Here is a 23,376-nt window from a genome sequence, read left to right as displayed (position 1 = left end):
CTTCCGTTGTACAGCGCTCTTTGCCGATCACCTACTTTGTGCCATGAAACGTAAAACCATCATCATCGTCGTCATCACATCAGACAGAACCTAACTAGAATACAATAAATAACAAGCTAACCCTGCGGATGATGATGTGACGGCTGGCTAGTTTGACGGACGTCGATAGATTGACTGTAGGATTTAAGTCAACGAAGCTAACCCTGGGGTATGGGGAACGCGTAATGGAGGGTTAGTGATTAATTTTACCGTATGGGGATTTATCATAAAAGCAGACACCGCGACCGGTATCGAACTCGCGTCCTTGAGCTCAGCACCCAACACCTTGGCCACTCAACCACCGCGGCGGGTAGTGTCACGGCTGTCACTGACGCGAGAAAAGGTGGTACCCGGTGTTTTTTCTGTGGTGTGGGAAGTGCCACGGGTGAGGTGGGTTGTGATCGCAAGGACTTGCAATGGCTGCGCGCAGTCATCAGTTCGAAGGAGATTGACTGGTGCTAGGCAAGGGGGGTGCATTGTGGTGCTTCCCTGTGCACCCTTTGTAACGTAAAGTGCGTGCGTCATGCCCAGCTAATGCAGGCGAAGTTTTCATTCATCGCTGATACTTATTCTGGCTCGAAATACAAGCTTAGCCAATGTTTTGTGTTTTCAGGGCTAGTATTATTTAGCGAGGTTTCATAGGATACGATAGGTGAATTACTAACGTTAGTGATTAACCATAAATTCACACTGTTTGCAGACTTCACACACTTCCTCCAATTTGTAACGGAGAGCTACCGAGGAAATAAATCAGGTGTGAGATTTAGCACTGGTTCAGAGTAGGTTTATTTGGTAGGCGAAACATGGACAAGAAAAAAAAATTGATATCGCCCTGAAATGCAGCCGTGCAGCTACAAAGGAAAGCTGTACAGCAGCTTCCTGAGAAACTTCGCCGTTGAAAAGCGTGTCCTGGCCAAGGGTTCAATACCGGGAACACAGCCTATCTCTGCCAATCCCCCTACCTACCCATCTAACTAGGAAGCTAGACGTTTGTAGAGCGGGAGTGACTTTGTAAAGGGAAGCTACCTTTAGTACTAAAGAGTACGTTATACCAGAGTCCTTCAATTCTTTACTGGTCGCGAAACTGCTCCGTAACTCCATGGGAGAGCTTCATATGCTGCGTTTGGCCGCCGCGCGGTGGCGCCACCATCTCACTGAGGTCACTCCTCGGGCGGCGTTGCCCTGGCTCGAACGGCGGAGACGCGGCGAGTTGTGTTTGTTTTGTGCCCGAAAAAAAAAATGTAGCGTGCATCTCGTGCTGTTGTGACGCGACTTAAGTAGTGCAATGACGATGCCGAACACGTATTGCGTCCCGGGATGTCGTTCCTTGTACAACGATACAACAGAAAGTGCTTTCTTGTTCTGTTATCCGAGCGACGGGGAGCTGCGTGAGAAATGGAGGCGCGCCATTCTAAGGCAAGAAACGGGAGATTTCAGCTTCGATTATATGTGTCTGGCAGTGTTTGGGAATGCACTGTGTGTGAGTGAAAAAAAGCAATGTACCCTGGACCTAGAATTGTACAAGGCTAACTTAAAGATGGATTTTCGTCAGATCAGTCAGGTAGTAGCGGTGCTTCATTACCTGTTTGAAAACTTGTAGTACCTTGCGCACAGGCTCGCATGTAAAAAACGCTTTGGGACGTCCTTGTGCTTTTACTTTTCATATTTCCGCGAATTATCCCTTAGGGTCCGTTTTGCTTGTTTTGTAACCGCGCGTGGCCGCTTCCTGTTTTCTTATCTGGCGTTTCAACCGTGGAGCGCCTGTTTGCTTTTTTTATCGTGCGTCCCGTCGGACAATATTGTTTGATATAGAAAGGGTGTCACCTTGTCGTTAACTTCATTTTTGGTTTCTTCGACAATGTTCTCGATCCTATTTCTATAGATCTGAAATAAATAACGTTCTGAGAGTGATGCATGCAGAGCAAACGCAGCGCAACTCACTTTATCGACGTTCATCTGTGCACGTCACACTGCGGACTGCTCCTTCGACGTTTGTGTTTCATTCTAGTCTTTCGTAGAGCAGGAGGTCGCTTTAATAAACTTCGTTCAGGAAATGTTTGCGTCCTGCTTGGCTACGTGGCAATATTCTATTTCCTCCGTGTGCTGCACATCGCAGCGCAAAAAAATAATTTTTTTACGCTGAACCACGCTCTTATGTCTCCCTTCATAATACTGAATTTTTTTGTTGCGTGTGATAAAATCAGTCTTATTGTTCTTTTTTCGCTGCCTTTTTTTGCAAGGATTGCAAAGCGTGGAAGAGGAAAAACACACGGTGTAACATATATCTATTCGTGCTTTGATCCTTCGCGTTTTCGCAGCGTTTTTAGATGTTATTACGTATGCACCCACTCATCGAAACGACAACACTATTGGGCTATCTCTTTTAGCGTTATGTGCATTCTAGAGCAATCCACGCATTCAATAAGCGTAGTCTGAACGACCTGTACTTCTTTATTTATTTATTCATTTACCCTCAGGGCCGGAAGGCATCACAGAGGGGAGTGGTTACAATCTACAATACAAACACAATAAAAAAGCAGTCAGTTACAATACAAACGCAAATAAAGCAATCAGTTTGTTATATAAAGATACCTTCAGTTCAAGTAAATAAACAATGCAGGTAAATAACAAAAGCAGTCGGGTATAATACAAACGCCAATGAAGCAATCAGTTTGTTACGTAAAGATTAATTCACCTTATTATACAATGTTAGGAAGGGAATCGTGAAAAAATGGTTATCAGTAAGCGATACAACTTCTGCAGGAAGGTGGTTCCAGTCCCGTGATATACGGGGTATAAATGATTGCGCGAACATTCTCGTAAGACATCAATTGAGACCTATTCTGTGAGCGTGATCAATGCGATGGGAAAGGTATGACGGAGAGGGAATTATTTTTGGCGTAGCTGATTATGATGGTATAGTTTGTGAAATAAGCTGAGGCGAGAAATTTTACGACGAGTCTGTAGTAACGGCAGGACAAGACTGGACTTCATTGTAGTTATGCTGGCTGTACGGTTATAATTGGAAAGAATGAAGCGTGCAGAGGTATTCTGGACCATTTCAAGACGGTAGGTTAGTTTATCGTGACTGGGGTCCCATACTGATGAAGCATATTCTAATTTAGAGCGCACTAATGTTTTATACAGTAGTAGTTTTAATGAAAATGGTGCGTTATGGAAGTTCTTACGCAAGTAGCCCAGCATTCTGTTAGCGTTATTAGCAACATATTCCACTTGAGCATCCCACGCTAGGTTAAAAGTAATATGGACACCTAAGTATTTGTAAGAGTCAACGGATTGGAAGCATACGTTATTGAGGTAGTAGGAACATCGAGTTACGTTAATCCTAGAAACATGCATGACTTTACATTTATTTGTATTCAGTTCCATTATCCAGGTATTACACCAGTTAGTAATACAGAGAGATCAGATTGAAGTATTCGACTATCATTTTCACTGGTTATTTCCCAAAATATAACACAGTCATCTGCGAAAAGGTGTAAATTAGAAGTCACGGCATTATGAAGGTTGTTAATATAGATAAGAAATAAAAGTGGACCAATGACGGATCCTTGGGGTACACCAGAATCAACATTACTTAGTTGGGAGTTATGGCCGTTAGCTGAAACAAATTGGGTACGATTAGTTATAAAATACTCAATCCATCTAAGGACATTCCGATCTATGTATAGTTTTCCTAGTTTATGGAGTAGTAGTTTATGTTATACCTTATATAATGGTTTTGAAAAATCCAGAAAAATACAGTCGGCGTGTGATGAGCGATCTAGGATTTGATGCAGCTTATGAGTTAGCAGTGCAAGTTGAGTTTCACATGAGTATGATTTGCGAAATCCATGTTATGCCGATGTGAAAAATGAGTTTGATTCTAGGAATTTTACGAAGTCGATGTAAATGACGTGTTCTAAAAGCTTGCAACAAGTACTCGTAAGAAAAATAGGACGGTAGTTAGCTGGATTAGATTTGTTCCCTGATTTGTAAACTGGAACCATGTTTTAGATTTTCCAGGATGTGGGAAGACTGGACGTATCTAATGATTGTTGAAACATTTTTGTTAGTAGGATGGCGCTGTAGGTGGACGTGTTTTTTAGTAATTCTGTGGTGATGTTGTCATAACCAGGAGAGGAATGATTACAAAGATCACTAATTAATTGATATATACCAGCTATGTCGAAAGATATTTGAGGTATGATGGTGTAGTCATAGTGATTTGTCACAGGAAGGTAGTTGTGTTTGCATCCGTAAAAATGTTAACAAATACCTCTCAAAATAGTAGCACTTTGATCTTCAGGGATCGGGTTATTTGACGGGTCAACCAAGCTAATTTTGTCAGAATATTACGGATTAATACTTCGCCAGAACTGTCTAGGGTTGTTTTTTAGCATGGCTGGTAGTGTATTGGTTAAAAAGTACAATTTGGCATCTTGGTTTCTTTCAGTTTTTTTTATTGTATTGTCGATGGGCACGCAGCAGCCCGTGACTACGGAGATATCGTATGTGTGGTATTTACAACTTTTGCTTTAAGAAAAGAAGCAGTAGAGATTTAAAAATCCGTAAATATGACGGCGCAGCACTTGTGCCAGATTACGCAGAAGCCGTTGCCGTTCTCGGCCGAAGTCTACGGTAATTTACTTGGAAAAATAAAACCCCATTGAAGGCAGTACTATTCACAATGAATGGGCTATTCATCGCTAACTATTACGAAAAAAAGCACACTTAATCAGCGAGCACACACCAAAAGCAACGAGCGTTTGCACTCCAAGAGCTGGCCAATATGCCACACGCGCCGCGGCTGGATGCCGTTCGTGCGGCGGTGGTGCCTGTAGTGGCGCCCGCGGTCCCTACATGAAACGAGCGCCGAAGTTTCCTGACCAGTGAAGCATTGGAGGACTCTGGTTATAATTAAGGTTGTTCGTTGACGGGTTTTATATTTTAACATGAAAGTGTTTTATTCCGCGATACCCCAAGATTTCACTGACGTCATATCCGTCACGGAAGTGACGCCAGTACACCTTTGCCGAAGCAACCCACCAGCAGGACGTCGCTCGCTAAGCACACCCACAAGACAGCCGCCGACCCGCAAATCATGCTCGGCAACAGATTTCGCTGCACATTTCACTTTCCTGTTTTACTGATTCCTATGACAGACGAATCAACCACAGTTTTTTTTACACAACTGGCACTGCTAGGATGTGGTGTCACCTCCACATTTCGCAGCCATAACAAGCTACAGCACCCGCGAGAAGAAATTGCATGAACTGTTAGGCAGGCCTGTCGGCGAAAAGAGAACCCGAAACACGCGTACAGACATCTACGGAGCGCTATGTCTCGTACATTCCTGACGCACTTGCCATGTCTCTCCAGATGGCGGACTTTGATGTGGTCCCACACGTCCTAAAGGGTACTGCAGGTGATGCTTTCAAACTTTTTGTATAGAAGGATTGAATCTACTGTGAACACTATCCTAACAGAACACTGGAGAGTTGGACAGGCGGAAGCACGCCGTATCGCCCCACAGTTTACCTGACAACCCAACAAGGCTGCAACCTCATATTGCGACGACACTGCTGCTCTGAGCCGTCCCGCAGCCTTAAGGTCCGCCGCCTCTGGACGTGCTAATTCTCCGGTTACCCTGTCGGAACCAGCTCCCGTCTGCACAGCACCTTCGACATCACTCATTCAAGCGGTTGTCCGCCGAGATCATGCAAACGATGTCATCCCAACCATTAGCTCCATGGCTCATCAGAGCACCCTCCAAGAATACCCTACCACGATCGATCGGTGCAACTTTGCCCACTGCCGATTTGATACAAGCTATCACGGAGAGCAGCCAAACCCTTACAAGGGCCAATCCACTTCTACTGCTGTCGATTTGTCATGTCATCCGGCATTGCCGCAGCGCTTAACGTGCACACTGTGTGACGTCACCTGGGTACCACGTTGACAGGCCTTGTCGCTTTTGGCCGCGCCATCAGCAATGTGTGGGTGGCGACGCCCAGCTTCTCTATTTAGCCGGCGCTCTCTGTCACCCAAACGACGTAAGTTCCTTTCTCGTACACCTAAATGCCTTTGTCTCTATCGACAAGGGTGCCCTGTTAAGTCGGAAAACGGAATAATGCAGCTCAAAGAGCTGACGCGTTATTAAAAACCCTGACCACAAATACTGTACTGAATTTCATCACTGAACGCAATTTACTTAACGTACTTATCAAAGGGTTGCGCTGCGCACCCCTATCGCAACCGGTGCCGAGACCTCCATCATGAGATTCAGCCTTCGCCGTCGTCTCGGCCAAGTCCTTATGACGGCCATGCCAAGTGGCCTGCGAGTCGCCGACGACAGCCCGTCTTTAGTTGCCTTAATTTTCCTTAATCTGTGACCTCGATTTATGGTGCTGGAATATCGTATCTATGATCTAATTGTGGCCTTGATACTGAGTCAGCAGGTGCCACTATGATCAATTGTTTCATAGGACGCCTTGCTTTTATGTTCTGCTGAAGATCATTTTGCTCCGCTTTCCGTCAGAGAACATGTTCTTTTGCCACCACATCCGCCTACCCTGCATCTAGTTATAATGTAGCTATTTTATTTGAGACGGTGCCTGCTTCGTCTCAATTTTTGTGGGGCAAATGTTCTTCAAAATATCACACTCCCTCACGCCGTCTTAACTATTCCCAAGAACTATAGACGAGCCTCCCTCTTCTAAACTCTGGTTGCTGCCATCAAGACACTCCTAAAGGAATGGCGCTTCCAACGCTGTGCCATTTGGAAGCCCATAGTGGATCTGCCATAGAGAGACCGTGCCGCCCCAATTCACCAACGCCGCAAAATGATCTCTACACACTCCTGAGATCTCGGACATGATTGTGCGCTATATTTAAGGGTGGATGCCGATGCTCCGCGCCGTCTTTTGACATCCTATATAGGCATTTTTGATTTACGCAGCTGCCCGCTGGGTAGAAAATCCGCTATGGCACAACGCATAAACACACATTGGTGACGCAACACCTGTGCACAGACGTCCCTACCGCGTGCCGCATGCTGTATGCCATGTAATTCAGCAAGAGGTGGACGTAATGTTCAGTAAAGAAATTGTCCATATAAGGCACAATTTCGCACGTTGGGCTTCTGTGCAAATTACAGACAGTTTAACAAGATTGCGGAGAAGCCTTTGCGCATGATCGACGCCCGGACTCCCTGCTTGGTGCCCAGAATTTTTCATAGATCGACCTGCGGTAGGACTACTGGCTTAGTGCTGAAGATGAACGAGACTGCAAAGGAATGGCATTCGGGACTCCCTCGGCGTTACTTGTTCCGGGCATAGGCCGGCAAAACAGAAGGACCTTAGTCAAGCTTAATCATAATTTTTTAGATGCGTAGCATCTCTTGCTCTCGGCTGTGTCGCCCGTCGTCCGTCCATTCGCACCTCTCCCCCTCCACTATAAAAAAGAAATAATAGTTGTCGGCGCCCGGTTTCGATCCCACGACTCCCTGGCTGCAACGGCAGGTACGTGACGCACTTCCCACTGCGCTAAGAAACCGAGACAGGAGCAAGTGCTACGAACGCGCCTTATGTCCTTGACTCATTCAAACTACGTCAAGAAGCTACTGATACAACGAAGGCACGTGAAGCTGAACGTCACCGGAAACGACGAACTGAAAACTTTACAGGAGAATGTAGAATTTCCCGTGAAAAAGCTGTGGCGGGAAGCGCCACGCGCCTTGCACCTCAACCAGAGAAGAGGACGAAGAAGGCGGGCAGCGGAGTAGGAGCGTGAGCACGCAATAAATAAAGACGAGAACCAGGAGGTGTTCGATCAGGTAATGCCGGTTTCGGTCTCTTCGCTGTCTCCACGTTTCTCTGTCTCTACATGGGGGTTCACACTACGTTCCAATTCGTGCTCCGATAAATGAGACAACATAACGGCAACACAATGAAACCTACACAGAACCCCTATGATGCTTCGCATCCTCCTCATGGTTCCCCGAGGGAAGATGGTGTAATTTCTTTCCCTTCATGCTGTACTTCGGTGGCATATAGTGCGTGCCAACGCGGCCCACTTTGGGAGAGATGTGAAAACGTGCAGTCAAAGCGATCCGGGCCTGCCGGTCGTGGAGAACGTTCAGCCGCAAGTTCAGGAATTCATGTGAGGGGTTACAGCCATGTCTCCGACGAAAAAGAGAGGGGGCGCCAGCTCTGCCGTTTCCTTTTTCTTCAGCCTTGCACCTCTAGTGCAAGTTTTGCCAATTTTTTAACTGATAATTACATCTTGGAAGTCGTACCATAGGACACAGTGGCGACCTTGAATTCACATCACTTATGTTAGGCTGGTTTTAAGGGAATAAATGACGGTTTTACAAAGTGCCTACAGATCCAGTAGGTGAGGGTCCCTGCGTGAATGATTTCCATGGTCGTTAGATTGTGGGCTAAAATTTCTGTAGAAGACGAAAGTTCAAAGAGCTTCAGTAACATGGTGGAACGTGGTAGGTGTACAGGTATTACTACAGAAGTAACGTGGAGAGCGGTTGGGAGAGTACCCCGTTGAAATGGTTTCTGGAACGCACGCTTCGTTGATGACTGATACATTGATAAATATTTCACCAGGCCGACAAAGCGGGGGTATGGCTCCGAGGGGAGTGTCACTACACGGTTAGGGGAGGTGAGATTCGTGAACCCACCATGCGACACTCAAACGTATGAGTGAAAGAGTGAGAGAAAATTTTGGTCGAACACTAAGAAAATGATCTTTTCGCTCCCGCCCAAGCACCAAAAGCGCTGATGTCTAATTTCTAGCCTTTTACCCGTATATATCAAATGCGACAATCCCGGGATTGTCTCGAAGACAAAGCCTGAAAGTGCGCTTCTGCACTCAACACTTTACCGGATTAGCCGGCTGTAGCAGCATGAGTGTGCCCCGCGAATGCCTCGAGTCACCCTCTCAAGAGAAACAGTTTTCCACCTCAGGCCAGGGGAATTTCCCCGTTGAAGGCAAGAAAATTTTTCACGTTCCGAGATATTTATAGGCGTGAGCCATTATTTAATGTTTGTAGCACCTGCATTTGTGCGAGAGGTAAGAAGTTTTCAGCCTCACACCAGCCCACTTTCGCTTGTGCAGCTTCTAGTCGAGCAAAGTCCGCTGTACGATCCCAAACTGGGCGGGTACGCATAACTTCTTCACTCAGCTATACGAATTTCTATGCACGTGGGTTTTTCAAGGCCTTGCTTGACTTCGGAAACATACGATGAATATATGTGCCTTGTTTATCTGCAAACACTGCACGCCAATATAATATCCACGTGTGTTTCATATTTGGCTGCTGGCACGCGCGATTGGCGGCGTATCGTGGACCATTCGTTTCCGCAATTTACGCTCTTTTCTTGCGACCCCCTCGCTATTTCTCGTTTCTTTCCGCACGTTTTTCGTAATAGCTTGCTATTTGAAAGTGCGCGTCATCATGAATGGATGATTTTTAATTATTTCTAGACGAACTCTATGCCCCAATTCCTAAAATCGTCGCTTAACCACGTTGTAGGCTCTTCTGCATTTTTTTGCGGGAGTGTAAGTCTTGTTTTGCAATAGAAAAGCGACAGAGTTTGAAGCACTTATGGATGCCTCGGGGTGCAATAATTGCTAACGGTCAATGTGTTTTCCGACTTTCCTATTCAACAAGAGCGACAGCAAGGACACAAGGCGCTAAAATGCGCACAGGAGTTATCGAAAGTATCTTTGAAAGAACGGAAAGATATATCTGTGTTCGACCATGCTTAAAATAAAAAAGAAATCCGACAGCAGAAATGGCAACGACAGCGTCGAGCTGGCTGCGGAATAGCAGCCATGGGAATGGTTATTGATTGTTTTCACCATAGAAAGTTTTTTGGTATAGTGTCCACGCAAAAATGCTTGATTAGACTGTGCAATTCATGATGCCTTCTTTTGTTAGCCTCCGACATGATTGTAATAACAGACGCTTAACTTCGAATCAACGGAGCGCAGTAGTCTGGTATAAACGAGATGCCTTCTTTTAAAACAGCCTTAAGTGCGCACCCGTATCTGCTGTGCTTGAAACTGGGTCCGGAGGTGCCACTGTGATCAATTGCAAAAGGTGCGCTGTGTGACACAATGACGTAAGACGAAGGAGAACAAAAAAATCAGACCAGGTGAAGCGCAAACTATTGCTCGTTGTCATAAGTGGACGGGTTTTACATAAATATAATAAATGAAACACAAAGAATTGGCTAGGTATGAGGAACTGCGCTGCAGATGTTGCCAGTGACTGCAGAAGGCGATAGTCTTCTGTTGTGTCTGCCGCGTAAATACTTCTTTTTCCTTCTCCTCCAACCTCACACGGTCTTTCCACGCCATCTGGCTCTTCTCGGGTTAAAGACAGTGAAAGTTTCCTGAAGTAAATTTAATGTTACCTTGTTTCATTGCCCCGCGCCCTCTACGGAAAAAAATTTTACTGTGACCATTCTTGCAATGAAGCACCGAGAAGCCCCCGCGAGCGCTCTTTGTATTTTTGGGACAAAACAATTTTTACAAAGCGTGTTTTTTATTTTTCTCTCGCTGAAATTCGCCAGACATGTATTTTTAGTTAAAAGGACGCGGAAAATTTCACTTACGTATTGTCGTTTTTCCAGACAATATGCCTCTTTTTTTGCTTAGCAATGTTGGGAAGTATGAACATTGCCACCCTAATTTGTAGGCAGGAAAAGTTATGCCTATATAAACGTCTTGTTCAAGAATGTTTTAAACTTGTTGCCGTGCTTCTAAATACAAAAATGCAGACAGACCAAAATTTTCGCATTCAATTAGCCCTAGAAAGACTATCGTCGTTGAAAATCTTAGTGATAAGACATATATGCCACATAATAACAGTGCTAGAAAGTTATTTCACGCGCCTAAATATGGATTAAGCAAATGCTAATGCCGTCTCCCTCCACACTTACGCCATTGTGAGTGCTTCAAATATTTCACGCATAAGCTTGTCTTGGAAGCGGAATAAGATTGCAGTATTACAAAATTCTTTGCGACAACCGCAATATATGGCATGCATTGCTGAATTTAAAAACTTCAGCGGATGTCTTAAAACGTCTTGTTTTGAATAATATTTTTTCTGCGTGTTTTGTGTGTCATAATCACACGTAATCTCTCATTTTATGGTAATGAATAGTTGATAGGTTGCGTTTCCCCTCGTCGCTTCTTCTTCTTGAGCGTCGTACGTCTTTGTGTCAAACACCATGGCTACACATTCAAAGGGAGCCTGCGACACTTTCGATAAATGCTTTCACTCTTTCCTTCGCGTCTCGAAGCACTGCAAAAGGTACAGTTATTGCCAGCACGTAGCGGCAGTGCGTGATTTGCTCTTCGCAGCAGCTACACCTTCCGCTTCCGCTTTGCTGTTGTGGCTTTCTTTTTAAAGTTGCTATCCAAAAGCATTCATTCCTGCAACTGAAGGAAAGCCAGCCAACAGCCACTACATAGCCTCAGTGCCGTAAATGGTGCCGTCGAGGAACGTCAAGACCGGGAAAGATAGGAAAATCTTTTGAGCGAGATTCCTAGTTTTCTGATTGGCATGGGGCAGGAACGTTTGGCTGAGGTACTGTGCGAACCCCAATTCTAAGTACTGCGTGTGTTGGGTAACTACGTTCTGCTAGCATTAATGATTTCAAAAAAGTAGAAATAAGTTTTGCAGGGTCCCTTTAAAGATGTTCAGAAACGAAATAGCCCACTTCCGACCTTTGAAGATGACTTTCGCTTATATTTGGCATGTTTAGTTTCTTGTGGCTGCGACAACACGCACTACTAATGCTATGTTACTTCCATCTAACTTTCATGGTAGGTGACGACAGTGGAGTTGCTACCAACGAGGCTAATGTCGCTGGCGACTGAGATGCTTCGCCTCGGGATCCGTCTACCAAGCATACGGGAGGTGGCAGTTGGTGGAGACGCGCTCTCCGAGGCCGCCTACTTAACGATCCTCTCTGCTTTCGACGGTGTGCAGCGTCGCGTAAACGGGTACGCCATGACCGAAGCCCTGGGCGTCGTTTGTGTGTCGTATGTCCATGGCACGAGGAGAATGGACATCGGATTTCCTGTTGCTTCGGCACAGGTCAAGGTATACGCAACGAAAATATTCTCGAAACTGATCCGATGAACTACGCTGTTGTTGTTGTTTATTGTTTATTGACAAAACAATGTTCAATAGCGGTCTTTCTTGGGGCCAAGGCCAGAGAAGGCACTGAAAGCCACCTGACTGGGCCTTTGACCTTAGACAGTACACACAGCAGACAACACGAGCGCGAGATACTTCAAACCACATTGCAAAATCTCGAAGGCTCAAAAAACACTATATCAAACATTAAATTGAATAAAATATCAAATCTTCAAACGTATAGCACATTATCAAGCGCATACCATAAACACACATTAAGAGTATATTTCTGTCATAGAGAAAAGAACGCAGTCAATATTTCCGTTATTTTTCTGTCCGTGCGGTAATTTGGTAGACTGCACGCAGAAAGAGGAATGCTGAGCTTGCAAACGGTGCAAACAATGTTGCGTTTTTGCTATTGGTTGATTGTTGGAACCAGAAGCTAGGAGTAAACACGAGATGGTAATTCGCGCGATGGCGTATAACAAGTAACCTTAGTTTTACTCTGGGACGTTGCATATGTGCACGCTGGTATATCAAGCAACTATTATACAAAAATTGAGCACTGGCCCCGCGCATGGCTGACAAGCCTTTGCAACGAGAATTTTATTGAACCTCCATCTAATATCGGCAGCGAACGAGGACGCGAACAAGCTAGCAAACAAGCCGTATTTGTAGCACGTGGAACAAAGATTCCAATCATTCATGGCCAATCTCCCGGTTTGGGTTACCTTGATAAGAGTCTAAGCATCCAATGAGGTGTCAGCAATTGCCCTACTCTCGCCAGATGCCGTGAACAGATCACTCTTCTGCGTCACATTCTGTCATTCTACTTTTTGCTTCTATTTATGGAAATTGCAGGCTTCAGGTCAGTCGCGAAACCACTTTGTTCACTTTGTGCGAGTCTGGGACACAAGCACAATTTTTCGGGCTTTTTCCTGTAGTGTTACGTATGAATCTTTTCGGTGTTAATATTGAGGGCTATCGTTTTTAGCGCACCTTTTTAGGGACACGTGTCAGGCAACGTGAAGCTTTAAAATGAACCGTAACCTTAAATAGTCGTTCATCTCGTTTAGGCAGTACAATTTCATAACGAGAGGCAGATGAAAAATATTGCTATCGTGTATACAGGTTAAATTTTTTTTATTCCGACACGTTACTTGCAGGATGTCGGTATGAACGTCCAGGAAAGAGGCTCTCATATTGTGTGTTTTAACTCTGCATGAGTGATTTTATTCGTAATTGTTGGGAAGTTCTAAGCAAAAGGCTCACAATTTCAACAGTCTTACATGTTTAATGATATTCGCTGGTTGGCTATAATAAAATCTACTTTCATAAAAGTGTAACGTTTTATGAATCTGAATATCTTGATTGACATTCTGCTTAGACGTCTGTCAACTACGCGTTGTCCCACGTTATGAAACAGATATATATCCAGGAAGAGTAGCTGCAGGCAAGCCAATAAAAACCATATATTTTAAGGTTACATGCGTTATCCTCAAACTGCGCAATAAATAACTAGATCACATAAAAAACGACAGGGCCACTGGGGAGGGCTAAGCTTCGTTAGGGGACAGACGAAATTGAGACTTGTCTCTTCTACAACGCCGATAATCAATCACTCACGTTTTATGGAATGCGTAGCCACATCTTTTCTGCGCATGAAAAAAAAAGAGATGAAATAGCTGATTGGGCAGTGTCAGTGGTTACAGCTAAATATCCCGCTCCAAACACATTCACGACAACTTGCCGTCGTCAAAACTACATTCTAAATTGCGGCTGTATCTCCTGTGACTGTAATTCTTTTTTGCACATTTGCACTCCTATGAGTTGTGGGAAATTTCGCACCCTATTATCTGTTTTATAAAGTTTAGTAAATTCGTCAAAGAAAACCACTTTGAAACCTAAGCCCTGGCCTCTTGCGTTTGTTTGCGTTCGCGGTCATTGTTACTTTTAATACTTTTGTGCATGTCAGCCTTATTACCATCCCTATAGGACATTTTTCTCTTCGTCCTTCTTGTTTGCTCTTTTGTGTTCTTGTTCTCCTTCGGAATTTCTGCGCGTACCAGCAAAGTGGTATAATTATTTGCTTGCTCTTTTAGTCCCTTTTTCTAACAGCTACATATGTGATATCTGAAAAACACGCTTTAGTACTTTTGTAGCTAGCATCGCGCCGAGATGGCGGGGTTCGTAATAAAACACGAACAGAATATCGCGTTTTCGAAAATGTAGCTTAGCCAATGTTTGGCAGCATAGCGCTTTCTTTGTAGTGACTAGAAACGGGGCTTCTCCGCTAAAATATCGCGCTTGCAGGTTGTCGACGAAAAGACCCGGAAGCGCCTTGGTGCTAATCAGACGGGTGAAATATGCTTTCGCACATCTACCATGATGAAGGAATACTACAAGAAGCCGAAGGAGACGGCCGATCTATTTGACGAAGAAGGCTGGTGCAAGTCAGGTAAAAAACCCAAATTTATATTCTTGGTACGGGGTAGAAATGAACTATTTGGTCTATATACATGACAAATTGATATACAAATAATTGCAACTTTTTGAGAACAGTCTGCAGCCAAGGAATGTGATGCCGCTCCTGACAGTCTGATGGTGATGATGATGATCCTTTGTGAGTCGGCCTCTGAGCGACCTCTTCCTCTTCATTTTGGCTTGCCTTACGCGTCCCACGTTTGTGGCACGTACCCATGGAAGAAGTGCACGACGCATCGACCACCAGCTGGCGATCCAGTGCATTATGATGTTCCGGTGAAACGTTCCAATATGTCCATTACATGAACCCTTCCGGTGGGGTACACGCCCTCCTGGTTTGCTTTTGGAATCAGGCTCAGGAAACATCTGGCGACTAGGTGTAACGCGGCTTGAGATCGCCGACGTGGACGAGTGTAGATGCAGGGTCCCGGAACAGTGACGACAATTTTGTATGTGGCAGTTGTCACCTTACGTTTGATGCGGTATAGGCCCTTGAAACGAGGCACCAGATTCTCGAACAGTTCAGTGCGGCGGGAAGGGGTACTCAAAAGAACTAAAGAGCCTGGTGTAAAGTTGGCGGTGCAATCTTGCTGGTCCTAGCGGTGTCTTCAGAAGAGGCTAGAGCTGAGGTCTTGCTATGAGCAACCTGCTGGGCCGCAAAAGCTTGGGAAAAAGCAGCCAAGCATATTGTCACGAAGCCAAAGACGACGCACCTGTCTTGAAAAAAAAAAACGAGTTTATTGGAGCGAACTTGTGCTCCTCTAACAACTCAAAGAATACACTGGCGGTGAAACAGCAGTCAACTAGGTCACGCAGGTGGACTGGTGTCGGCGATTCGAATCCCGCGGCGTCTGCTCTGCAGGGTTTTATGTTTAGGCGCGAGTGTTTCTCGAACCTTCGATTTGTATCTAGAACACTGTAGATCAACGAAGATTATTCTAGGGTGTTCACGTTAGTTCGGAACGCTCTCCCTTCAGAAGTGATAACACATGCGGCACAGAAAGAAAGAACGGAACACGTGCCTCTCTTGGCAGGCAGACAACACCGATAACTCAGACCGGCGCAGGCGGGTGGCAAAAGCAAAACACAAATAAACAAACCAAATCCATGGGTCGCGCCTATATTAAGTAGCCAACGCTGCCGCATCATAAAGTACTGTATGTAATGTCACAGTGGGTTCATGGCCGTAGAGAAGAAATAATAGCCGGCAGAGTCATGGCCCGAAGAAATAGATTGGAACATAACATAATGCAAAGTAAGGTCTCGAACGCGATAATCCGCAGAAACGTACGCCGCGATGATGTCGGTGATGGTCTTGTTAAGGCAAGCCATTATTGCGAGGGCGGTAAGCGGTGGTTAGCTTCCGCTGCACATGGAAATGGCAAACGAGGTCGTCAAAATTCTGAGAAAAATTACCGCCCACGATCTCTGAGGACCTGACGGGGCGCACGATGGTGTGCGACGAAGTTATAGAGCAGAAAATCATCAACATCTATGGCACAACTTGTGGGTGAGAGTACACGTAATAGCGTAGCGGGTTCCGTAATCAGTCGCTGGAGCAAACATTTGGTTTTCCGAACGGCAGCGAGGAAAAGGACGGGTAGATTCAAAGTAAGACGAAAAAAGGATTCGTAAGGAATATATATTGCTCGGAAGAGTCCTTTTGAGGCTACGAAAGGGGTTTTCCAGCGCTGGTAGACGTCACATGCCATGATGCAGCGGCGGACTCATTGCTAAAGTCAAGGTATGTAAAACGCCTACACAGACGGTCATAAGTTCTAGCCATCTCAATGTGGCGAGCCATCGGCTTGTCGTGCAGGTGGTGGAGGATATCGGGCCGGAGATGCCCAGGAAGAGTAAGATGTTCATCAGGGTTATCTGCGTAAACGTTCCGGCGGAAGAGCGCGTCATCTCGGAGAAAAATTGTATTCGCAGTAGGGTCTGGCGACATGGTGGTGGGACGGTAAGTGATCGACCGTAATCATGGGTCGCAGCGGTGGAGGTCGCCGATGTGGAGAAAGTCACATAGGGCAAGGACACAAAAATTGAATTCATGGGAAGCTGTATTAGGTTGGTGGACTGGTCCACGTGGCAGGCAATCGGTGTTGCCGAGGAGTATGTCAGACTTGTAGGCCATAGAGTGGCCATATTGTTGAAGGCGTAAAACCCAGCGACCAAGATGGTCTGTGAAATCATCCCGTTCTGAAAGAAACTGTTGTCATTCCAACCTTTAATTTGGAGAAACACGTACCGAGAATTAAATCACGAAAGAAGACATAGAAACGCCCTATTGCGACTGCTTGTGTGTACGGAACAATTATAGCTGAAGCCACAAAGCAAAATTTAAGAAATCGAAAGCCCGCAGAATTGAGTACGGATTCATGGGCAAGTTTGTGCGGCGATTTTGACGAATTTATAGCGCAAAGAGCGAGGACAAGAAAGAGGACACACCACAGAGCACTACTTCCAACCAGTTTTATTTCACATACACGCACATATAAGTATCCACAGCCTACCCGCATCCACTTCCCACTCTCACCGCCAATGCTGACGTGTTGCAGCCATGCGCAGAAAAGTTTCCTCCTTATCTGACAAACTTAGTGACGGCACGCTCACACAGAACAACCCTGCTTTACTAATCAAATCTGCCTCTTTTATTTCTCCTACATTTTGTTCCTTGTGTTTCGAACGTACCGCACATTGCTCAAACCGAGGCACGCAGCTGCAGTCGTGGGAGAGAACAGACAAACGGCCATCCCTGCAATTGTTGACATTCCGTCTGTATTCACCCAACCGGTCGCTAAGACATCGGCCGGTTTGGCCTATATATCGTTTCCCGCACGAGAGGGGAACATAGTACACCACACCGACTGCTGATTCTACACAGGGCTTACTATGTCCTTTTACACACCTAACCGGTGCTTTACGGAAGGAGTTAGTCAATTTGCAAATTCGATTCAATTTGTTAGGTGCAGGGAAAACAACGTTTACGTTCATCCGATTGGCAATCTTTTTTCAGATGGTGAAATGTATTGTGCAAATATGGAATTACTGCAACTGTTTTCTTTAACCCTCCTCTAACCGGCCGTTTCCCTGTTCTACATTCTTGAGGTCACTCTCCGCTACCGATACTAGAGTGGCCGCCGTATACCCAACAGCGAGCAAGCGCTCCGTTTGCTCTTTGAAGCTACTCTGCAGGGAATGGTGGCACGATTTTTGAAGAGAATTCTTAAAACACAAGTTAACTATGCCTTTTTTTGTGAGCTTGGACCGAGCCAAATAAAAATGTAACAGGCCTTCTCTGCTCTCGGGTGATATGCCCAACATACATGTTGCTCAGAGAGCGTCAGTTTAATATCAAGGAACTGTAGCACCTTGTTGTCCGGAGAATTGAATGTAATAAACGTTATCTTGTTACGTTTTTCCCACAACAGGCTTTTGGGGCCCTGTTAAAATGCCGGAGAAAATTTTGTAAAAATGGCTTCTTTACATAAAGAAGAAAGACGAATTGTTCGCACCCTAGAAGAGATAAGTAGAAACAAGAAAATGGACAAGCAAAACACTGTCACCAAATATTTGCTGTCTTATTTGTGCTAATAGTGAGGATGATTGGGGTGCAAACGGGAAATAACAATAAAGATCACAAGAAGAAGGCCACTTGATAACGCAAAAGATTGCAAACAGCCGCGTAACGTACAAATATAGTTCCTCACCAGGCTACGAGTATGTATAGCAATGCAGATCATTTCATGAACCAAGCGTTGATTCTGCGTAACTGAACAATGCACAAACGTTCGCATAAATGTCGTAAAATATCAAGAAACCTCTATATCAAATCGCCCATGTGCCTGGAATTTTAAAGAAAATAAAATTGACACATCAGATAGAAGAAAATAACCGCATTGGTAAAAACCTGCAACGACAGGAAAGAATAGAACCAAGAACGGCAGGAAATAATAGAGGAACGAGGAGGCTCGTAGCCAAAGGGGATTAACCCTTGGGCTACAAGCCTCCACTTTGAGGAAAAAGATTACAGGAAAGTATTACAGGAAAAACATGGCTAGGTGGCACGCCTTGCTCCATCAAAAATAAAACGTGTCCACCACCAGCACATTCTCCCGAGAGCCTTTAACACTCTACCATACGACGTGCGGGTACCTCCACCCTCCTCCCCGTATCTCTTTTCCTGCGCTGGTCATGCGCAGTGGGCAGGCATTCTAGCCAGCCCGGACCTCAGCAATTAGCTTAACCTTGCCGAAAAGGCCATCCAGGCAGTAACCTTCCAGGAGATTCTGGACTAACAATACCTCCCTCCGTCATGGGCGGAAACACACTAACTGTTGATTTAATAAAGGTTACTCCAACTGCATCACGTGATATAGTCTCGTGACTCAAGGTCACCAAAAAGATTAAAGACATTTCAAACAAAGCCATTATCTGTAGCGCGCACCTACATTATGATGTGTGAAATTATGCTGGAGCCTCTCAAAAGCAGGAAGAGAATATGGGTCGCTAGGATTAAGTCATTCATACCCATGTTGCCGGAAAAGACAACGTTCGCGAAAAATAACATTTTACTTTCATATTTGTGCACACGTAAAACGTGATGCCCCTTTGGCTTGTCTTTTATTTGAAAGCACTGCTATGGTTTTTACCAGTTCAAGAAATGCCGTCCGCTGTGCTATTGGCTAGGTTGCACCAACGCACACGCTTTTTGGGGGGATATTTCCTTTTGCAGGAGATGCCGGCTACTACGACGAAGACGGCCGCTTGCATTTTGTGCAACGCATAAAACAAATAATTAAGTCTATGTGCCACTACGCGATTCCAGCAGAAATCGAGAACCTGCTGCTCAAGGAGCACAAGGAAGAGATCTCCGAAGTGGCCATCGTCGGACTGAGTAACCCTCAGAGCGGAGAAGCTCCAGCAGCAGCCGTCGTTCTGCGCGACCACGGTCGCAAAAGGGACGGCACAGACCTGGCCGACTTGGCCAAAAGAATGAAGTCAACGGTTGATGGTTAGTTCACTCCGCGAGTGCTCTGCAACGCGCCTAAAGACAGGCCCCGATAATAGCGAATAATGCACAGTAACGGGCGGTAGAAGAACGTTGTAGAGGAGGGCGTCTTTTTGGTTTTATGCCCTACTTGCTATTACAAACTGCCGCGTGTCCTCGCAGAATTAGAAATGTGCTGCTAGGCTTCGTCCCCGAATTCTATAATTGCCTATGCTGGAAACCAGGTTCACTCGTGCTTGGGAAGCCGCTGTAGCAACGCCAGCTGTTACCAGTTTACAGTTTTTGAATGCATACTTTGCATCACAGATTCTGTATCTACTGCGCGATACATATCCGAACATTTTTATGTCCAACGTATATGAGTCCGCGCTGTAGCTCAGAGTAGTATTAGTGGTATGAAACTTTAGTGAGCCTGATAAATTAGGAGTGGTTCCCTATTCCGGGAATACAAGTGATGACCGGGCGACCGACGCCCTAGATGCCAGTATGTTGCTGGACGTCCAGGTGGTCGCTGGTGATCAGGTTCTCCCACAGCTCATGGAGGGGGAGGGGGAAAGAAAGGGTCGGAGGTTAGGGTTATGCGTACGCTCCAATAAAATGTGGACACGTGTGCCAGGCGTAGAGCAAAAAGTGCATTGGGTGGGAAATTGAGTGGAAAACATTTGGTGTAAGCGAATTGGATGGACGAAGATATTCGTTTGGATGCGACGAAGAGTCGTTTCTTCTGATTTGGACAGCTTGGAGTGAGGCTGATTGAATTGTTGTCTGTCGAGTCGGTAATACTGCGTAATGTCCTGAAATGTAACCAATGGTGTGGACTCCGCTGGTTCTTCTGGGGCCTGTTCTGAGTGCTATAACAATTTTGGTGAAGGTTCTTCTCTTTTGGGCACTTATATTTCACGCACTTCATCTGAAATTGGGACAATGGCACTGTTTTGTGCGCAAGAAATAACAGGCGTCCCTTAAATCCGAGCCCCACGGCGCTTTTATTTCACCCATAGGTTGCAAGGACTCAGACAATGTGTCATACGAATCAGTGGGTCGATTGCCGCTTACCGGTAATACGGCCGTTTCTTTTCGAATAAATATTTTTGATGCATGTACAGCAAACAGCAATACAATATTACTTGGTACTAAAACGAAAAGCCATGCTGCTCAGCTTGAAATTCGCGGTTGGAGGTGACGCTGTGGAAGTGAAATAGCAGAATTTCTCCCGGTAGACCCAATGTGCACATACTAGGGAGTCACAAGGGGCTTCGACTGTTCCGCCACTCTGCCAGGTGGGAGCGCCGTTTAGCCGAGCGATAGACGCTTAAAATATAGTGCAGTTGAACAGGAATTTCGCATATACCGCTTCTTCTGACAGACTCTCTAAGTTCTACATGACACATGTCAATAGTTTAAAGTAGGGGCCGTTTCGCGCGAAATCGTAATTTATAACTTTGTTTAGTTCGTTGTTATTAGGGGCGGTGCATATGCGATTGCTTTTGTTAGAGACACCAACGCGCAGTTTATTATCGCATGAAAGTTCATTGGCTGGCTGCAAAGTGTAAAAAAAGTTAACCAACGCAGAAAAAGTGCAGTAGCTTTGCAGAAACGATGGAGTAGCTTTTTTCTGCTTCGTTGATACTGTTGATGAATTTGGTGGCGTTTTTTTCTTCCCGTTTCAGAAAACTTGCCGATACACAGCCACCTCCACGGAGGTGTCTTCTTCTTCGACTCGCTTCCTAAAACCGAAACCATGAAGGTCAACAGGCCGAGTCTGGTTGAAGCATGCGCTTCAAAAACGGCGTTTTAAACTCGTGTTTACGTTGGACTTCCGAAACAGCATGCACCAACATTTTTTTAATGCACGGTTACGTTGTGGCACATCTCAACTGTCAATAAGAAAATAAATGGCCCGGCCTGGCGTACACGTTAGTTCATGAAGAATTCTTTTCAACCCAAAAAATGGTTCGAAGAAAAAAGGCAGCGTTTACCAAACAAATCTGCTTAGTCAGGGCTCAATCACCCACGTTACGCGTGGGCTGTTGTGGTGAATATTTAGAAACAACAAGTTTTAATTCCAGGCAATGACTTCAGTGCCTCGAATAAAAATCGGTTAGACATCTGTATATAAAAGCAAAAAAGTGGTAGATCTTCACGAGCGAAAAATGTTAAATATACTACTTAAACATTGTTTCCAGCGGCTCGCCTCCGAGTTACGGAATATTTATAGGGGGTAGTCTTTCTTGGATAAGCAATTGCGAAAGTTTTATACGCCACCCGAACTAGCGAGGAATGTTTCGTGTGGATGTGGCTGTACGCAGCTCACTGACTGACAGGCAGCTGCTTGGTCACTCACTACTCCCTGGAAGCCGCAAATCAATAAGCCACTTTCGAGTAGCAACTGGAGTAACCCAAATTGTACTGCCGCCCCACCCACGACCTACTGGGTTACCTAATAGTCCCCGCTGGCCCTCCTGAGTCGCAGAAGAGGCACTGGTAAAAGCAAGCGAATGCAAGTGCGATGGGGGTAGCTATTTCCGTAACTACCACTAATCCGGTAAAGGAGGAAATTGTAAGGCCGCTCGGGAAAATTTCTCTTCAAACCGCAAGGTGTTTCTTGGTTACGTTGGCGTATGTGTTTGTATCTTCAAAGAACCTACAGCAGACAACTTTCGGTTGCACCTAAAGTCGACCGAACCAGCCATTCCGTTCACCATAGAGGGAGAAATGGTCAACACCTTACTATTCCTCGACGTTAAGGAAAAGACAGCCAGATCAACCCAACTTAACAGTGTACAGAGAACGTACCCATTTCGAACGTTACCTACAGTTCGATTCTTACCACCCCAATTCGAACAAGTCTTCTGTAGTGTGAGCTGTCTTGCTTAAAGCAGAAACTGTCTGCTCAACAGAAGACAACCGAAAAAAAAGGTAGATAAAGCCGACATTTCGAATCTCAAAGAAAATAGCTATACAAGCAACTTTGTAGGTCGCGTCAAATGACGTCTTCAGTGATAGAGCAGTAACCAACGAAATTCCGCTCTTTCGGCGACGCCGGTCAACAACCCTTCCCCTGCCTATACCGCTTGCCTCCCACTCCCCTTCAGTCCACCACAACCTCCATCCAATGGCCCATCCGTATTTCCCGCCACTATGTTGAAGGTACCTGTGAAACATTATCGCGCTTTCTTGGGAAGGAAGGCGTTCTCGTCACACACAAGCCTGCGTGAACTCTTGGACGGCTGATTCCCCGACCAGAAAAACGCGCTTCCTAGGAAAAAGCCCAAGCAGTTGTGTACAAAATTGCGTGTGCACAATGCCCCGCCAGTTACGCCGGCGAGACCCGGAATTTCGCAGAACGCCTCCGACGGCACAAAAATACGTCCGCAAGTTTGACATTCAGCGCAGTGCATTTGCGGAACATTGCAAAAAAACTGACCACTGTGTTGACTTCGATGGCGCGTAGGTGATTGGCGCCGAAAGAAATTACTCGCAGAGAATCCTCCCCGAAATCCTTGCACATGTCGGGAACCGCAGGGTAGCAGTGCAGCGCAAGAGAGAGAGTACCAGCGTGGCGGGCTTTTGGAATCGAACTGCCCGTGCGTGGCGATCTGCGCGTGCTGGGTGCATGAGCACGCACGGGCAGTTCGTCTTTTTATTGTCGTCGTCTTTAATAGCCAGC

At 45.6% G+C, this 23,376-nt stretch overlaps 1 protein-coding gene across 1 annotated transcript in view; it reads left to right on the top strand.

The window, feature by feature from the left end:
- LOC144173621 (uncharacterized) overlaps positions 1-21,568 on the top strand; it is a 70,075-nt gene extending 48,507 nt beyond the window's left edge. The window contains exons 7-10 of the mRNA XM_077701965.1: positions 11,897-12,172; positions 14,522-14,666; positions 19,431-19,709; positions 21,377-21,568. Of these exons, the coding sequence (XP_077558091.1) occupies positions 11,897-12,172; positions 14,522-14,666; positions 19,431-19,709; positions 21,377-21,504 (828 nt within the window). The 3' untranslated portion in view covers positions 21,505-21,568. The remainder of the gene's footprint in view (positions 1-11,896; positions 12,173-14,521; positions 14,667-19,430; positions 19,710-21,376) is intronic.
- The last annotated feature ends 1,808 nt before the right edge of the window (positions 21,569-23,376 follow it).

This window comes from Haemaphysalis longicornis, unplaced genomic scaffold (genome assembly GCF_048455015.1).
Source record: "Haemaphysalis longicornis isolate Haplotype H1 unplaced genomic scaffold, Haemaphysalis longicornis Haplotype H1 scaffold_3, whole genome shotgun sequence".
In the NCBI taxonomy this organism is placed as follows: Eukaryota; Metazoa; Arthropoda; class Arachnida; order Ixodida; family Ixodidae; genus Haemaphysalis; species Haemaphysalis longicornis.
The sequence above is the reverse complement of the archived record's forward strand: the minus strand, read 5'-3'. Positions and strand labels throughout refer to the sequence as shown.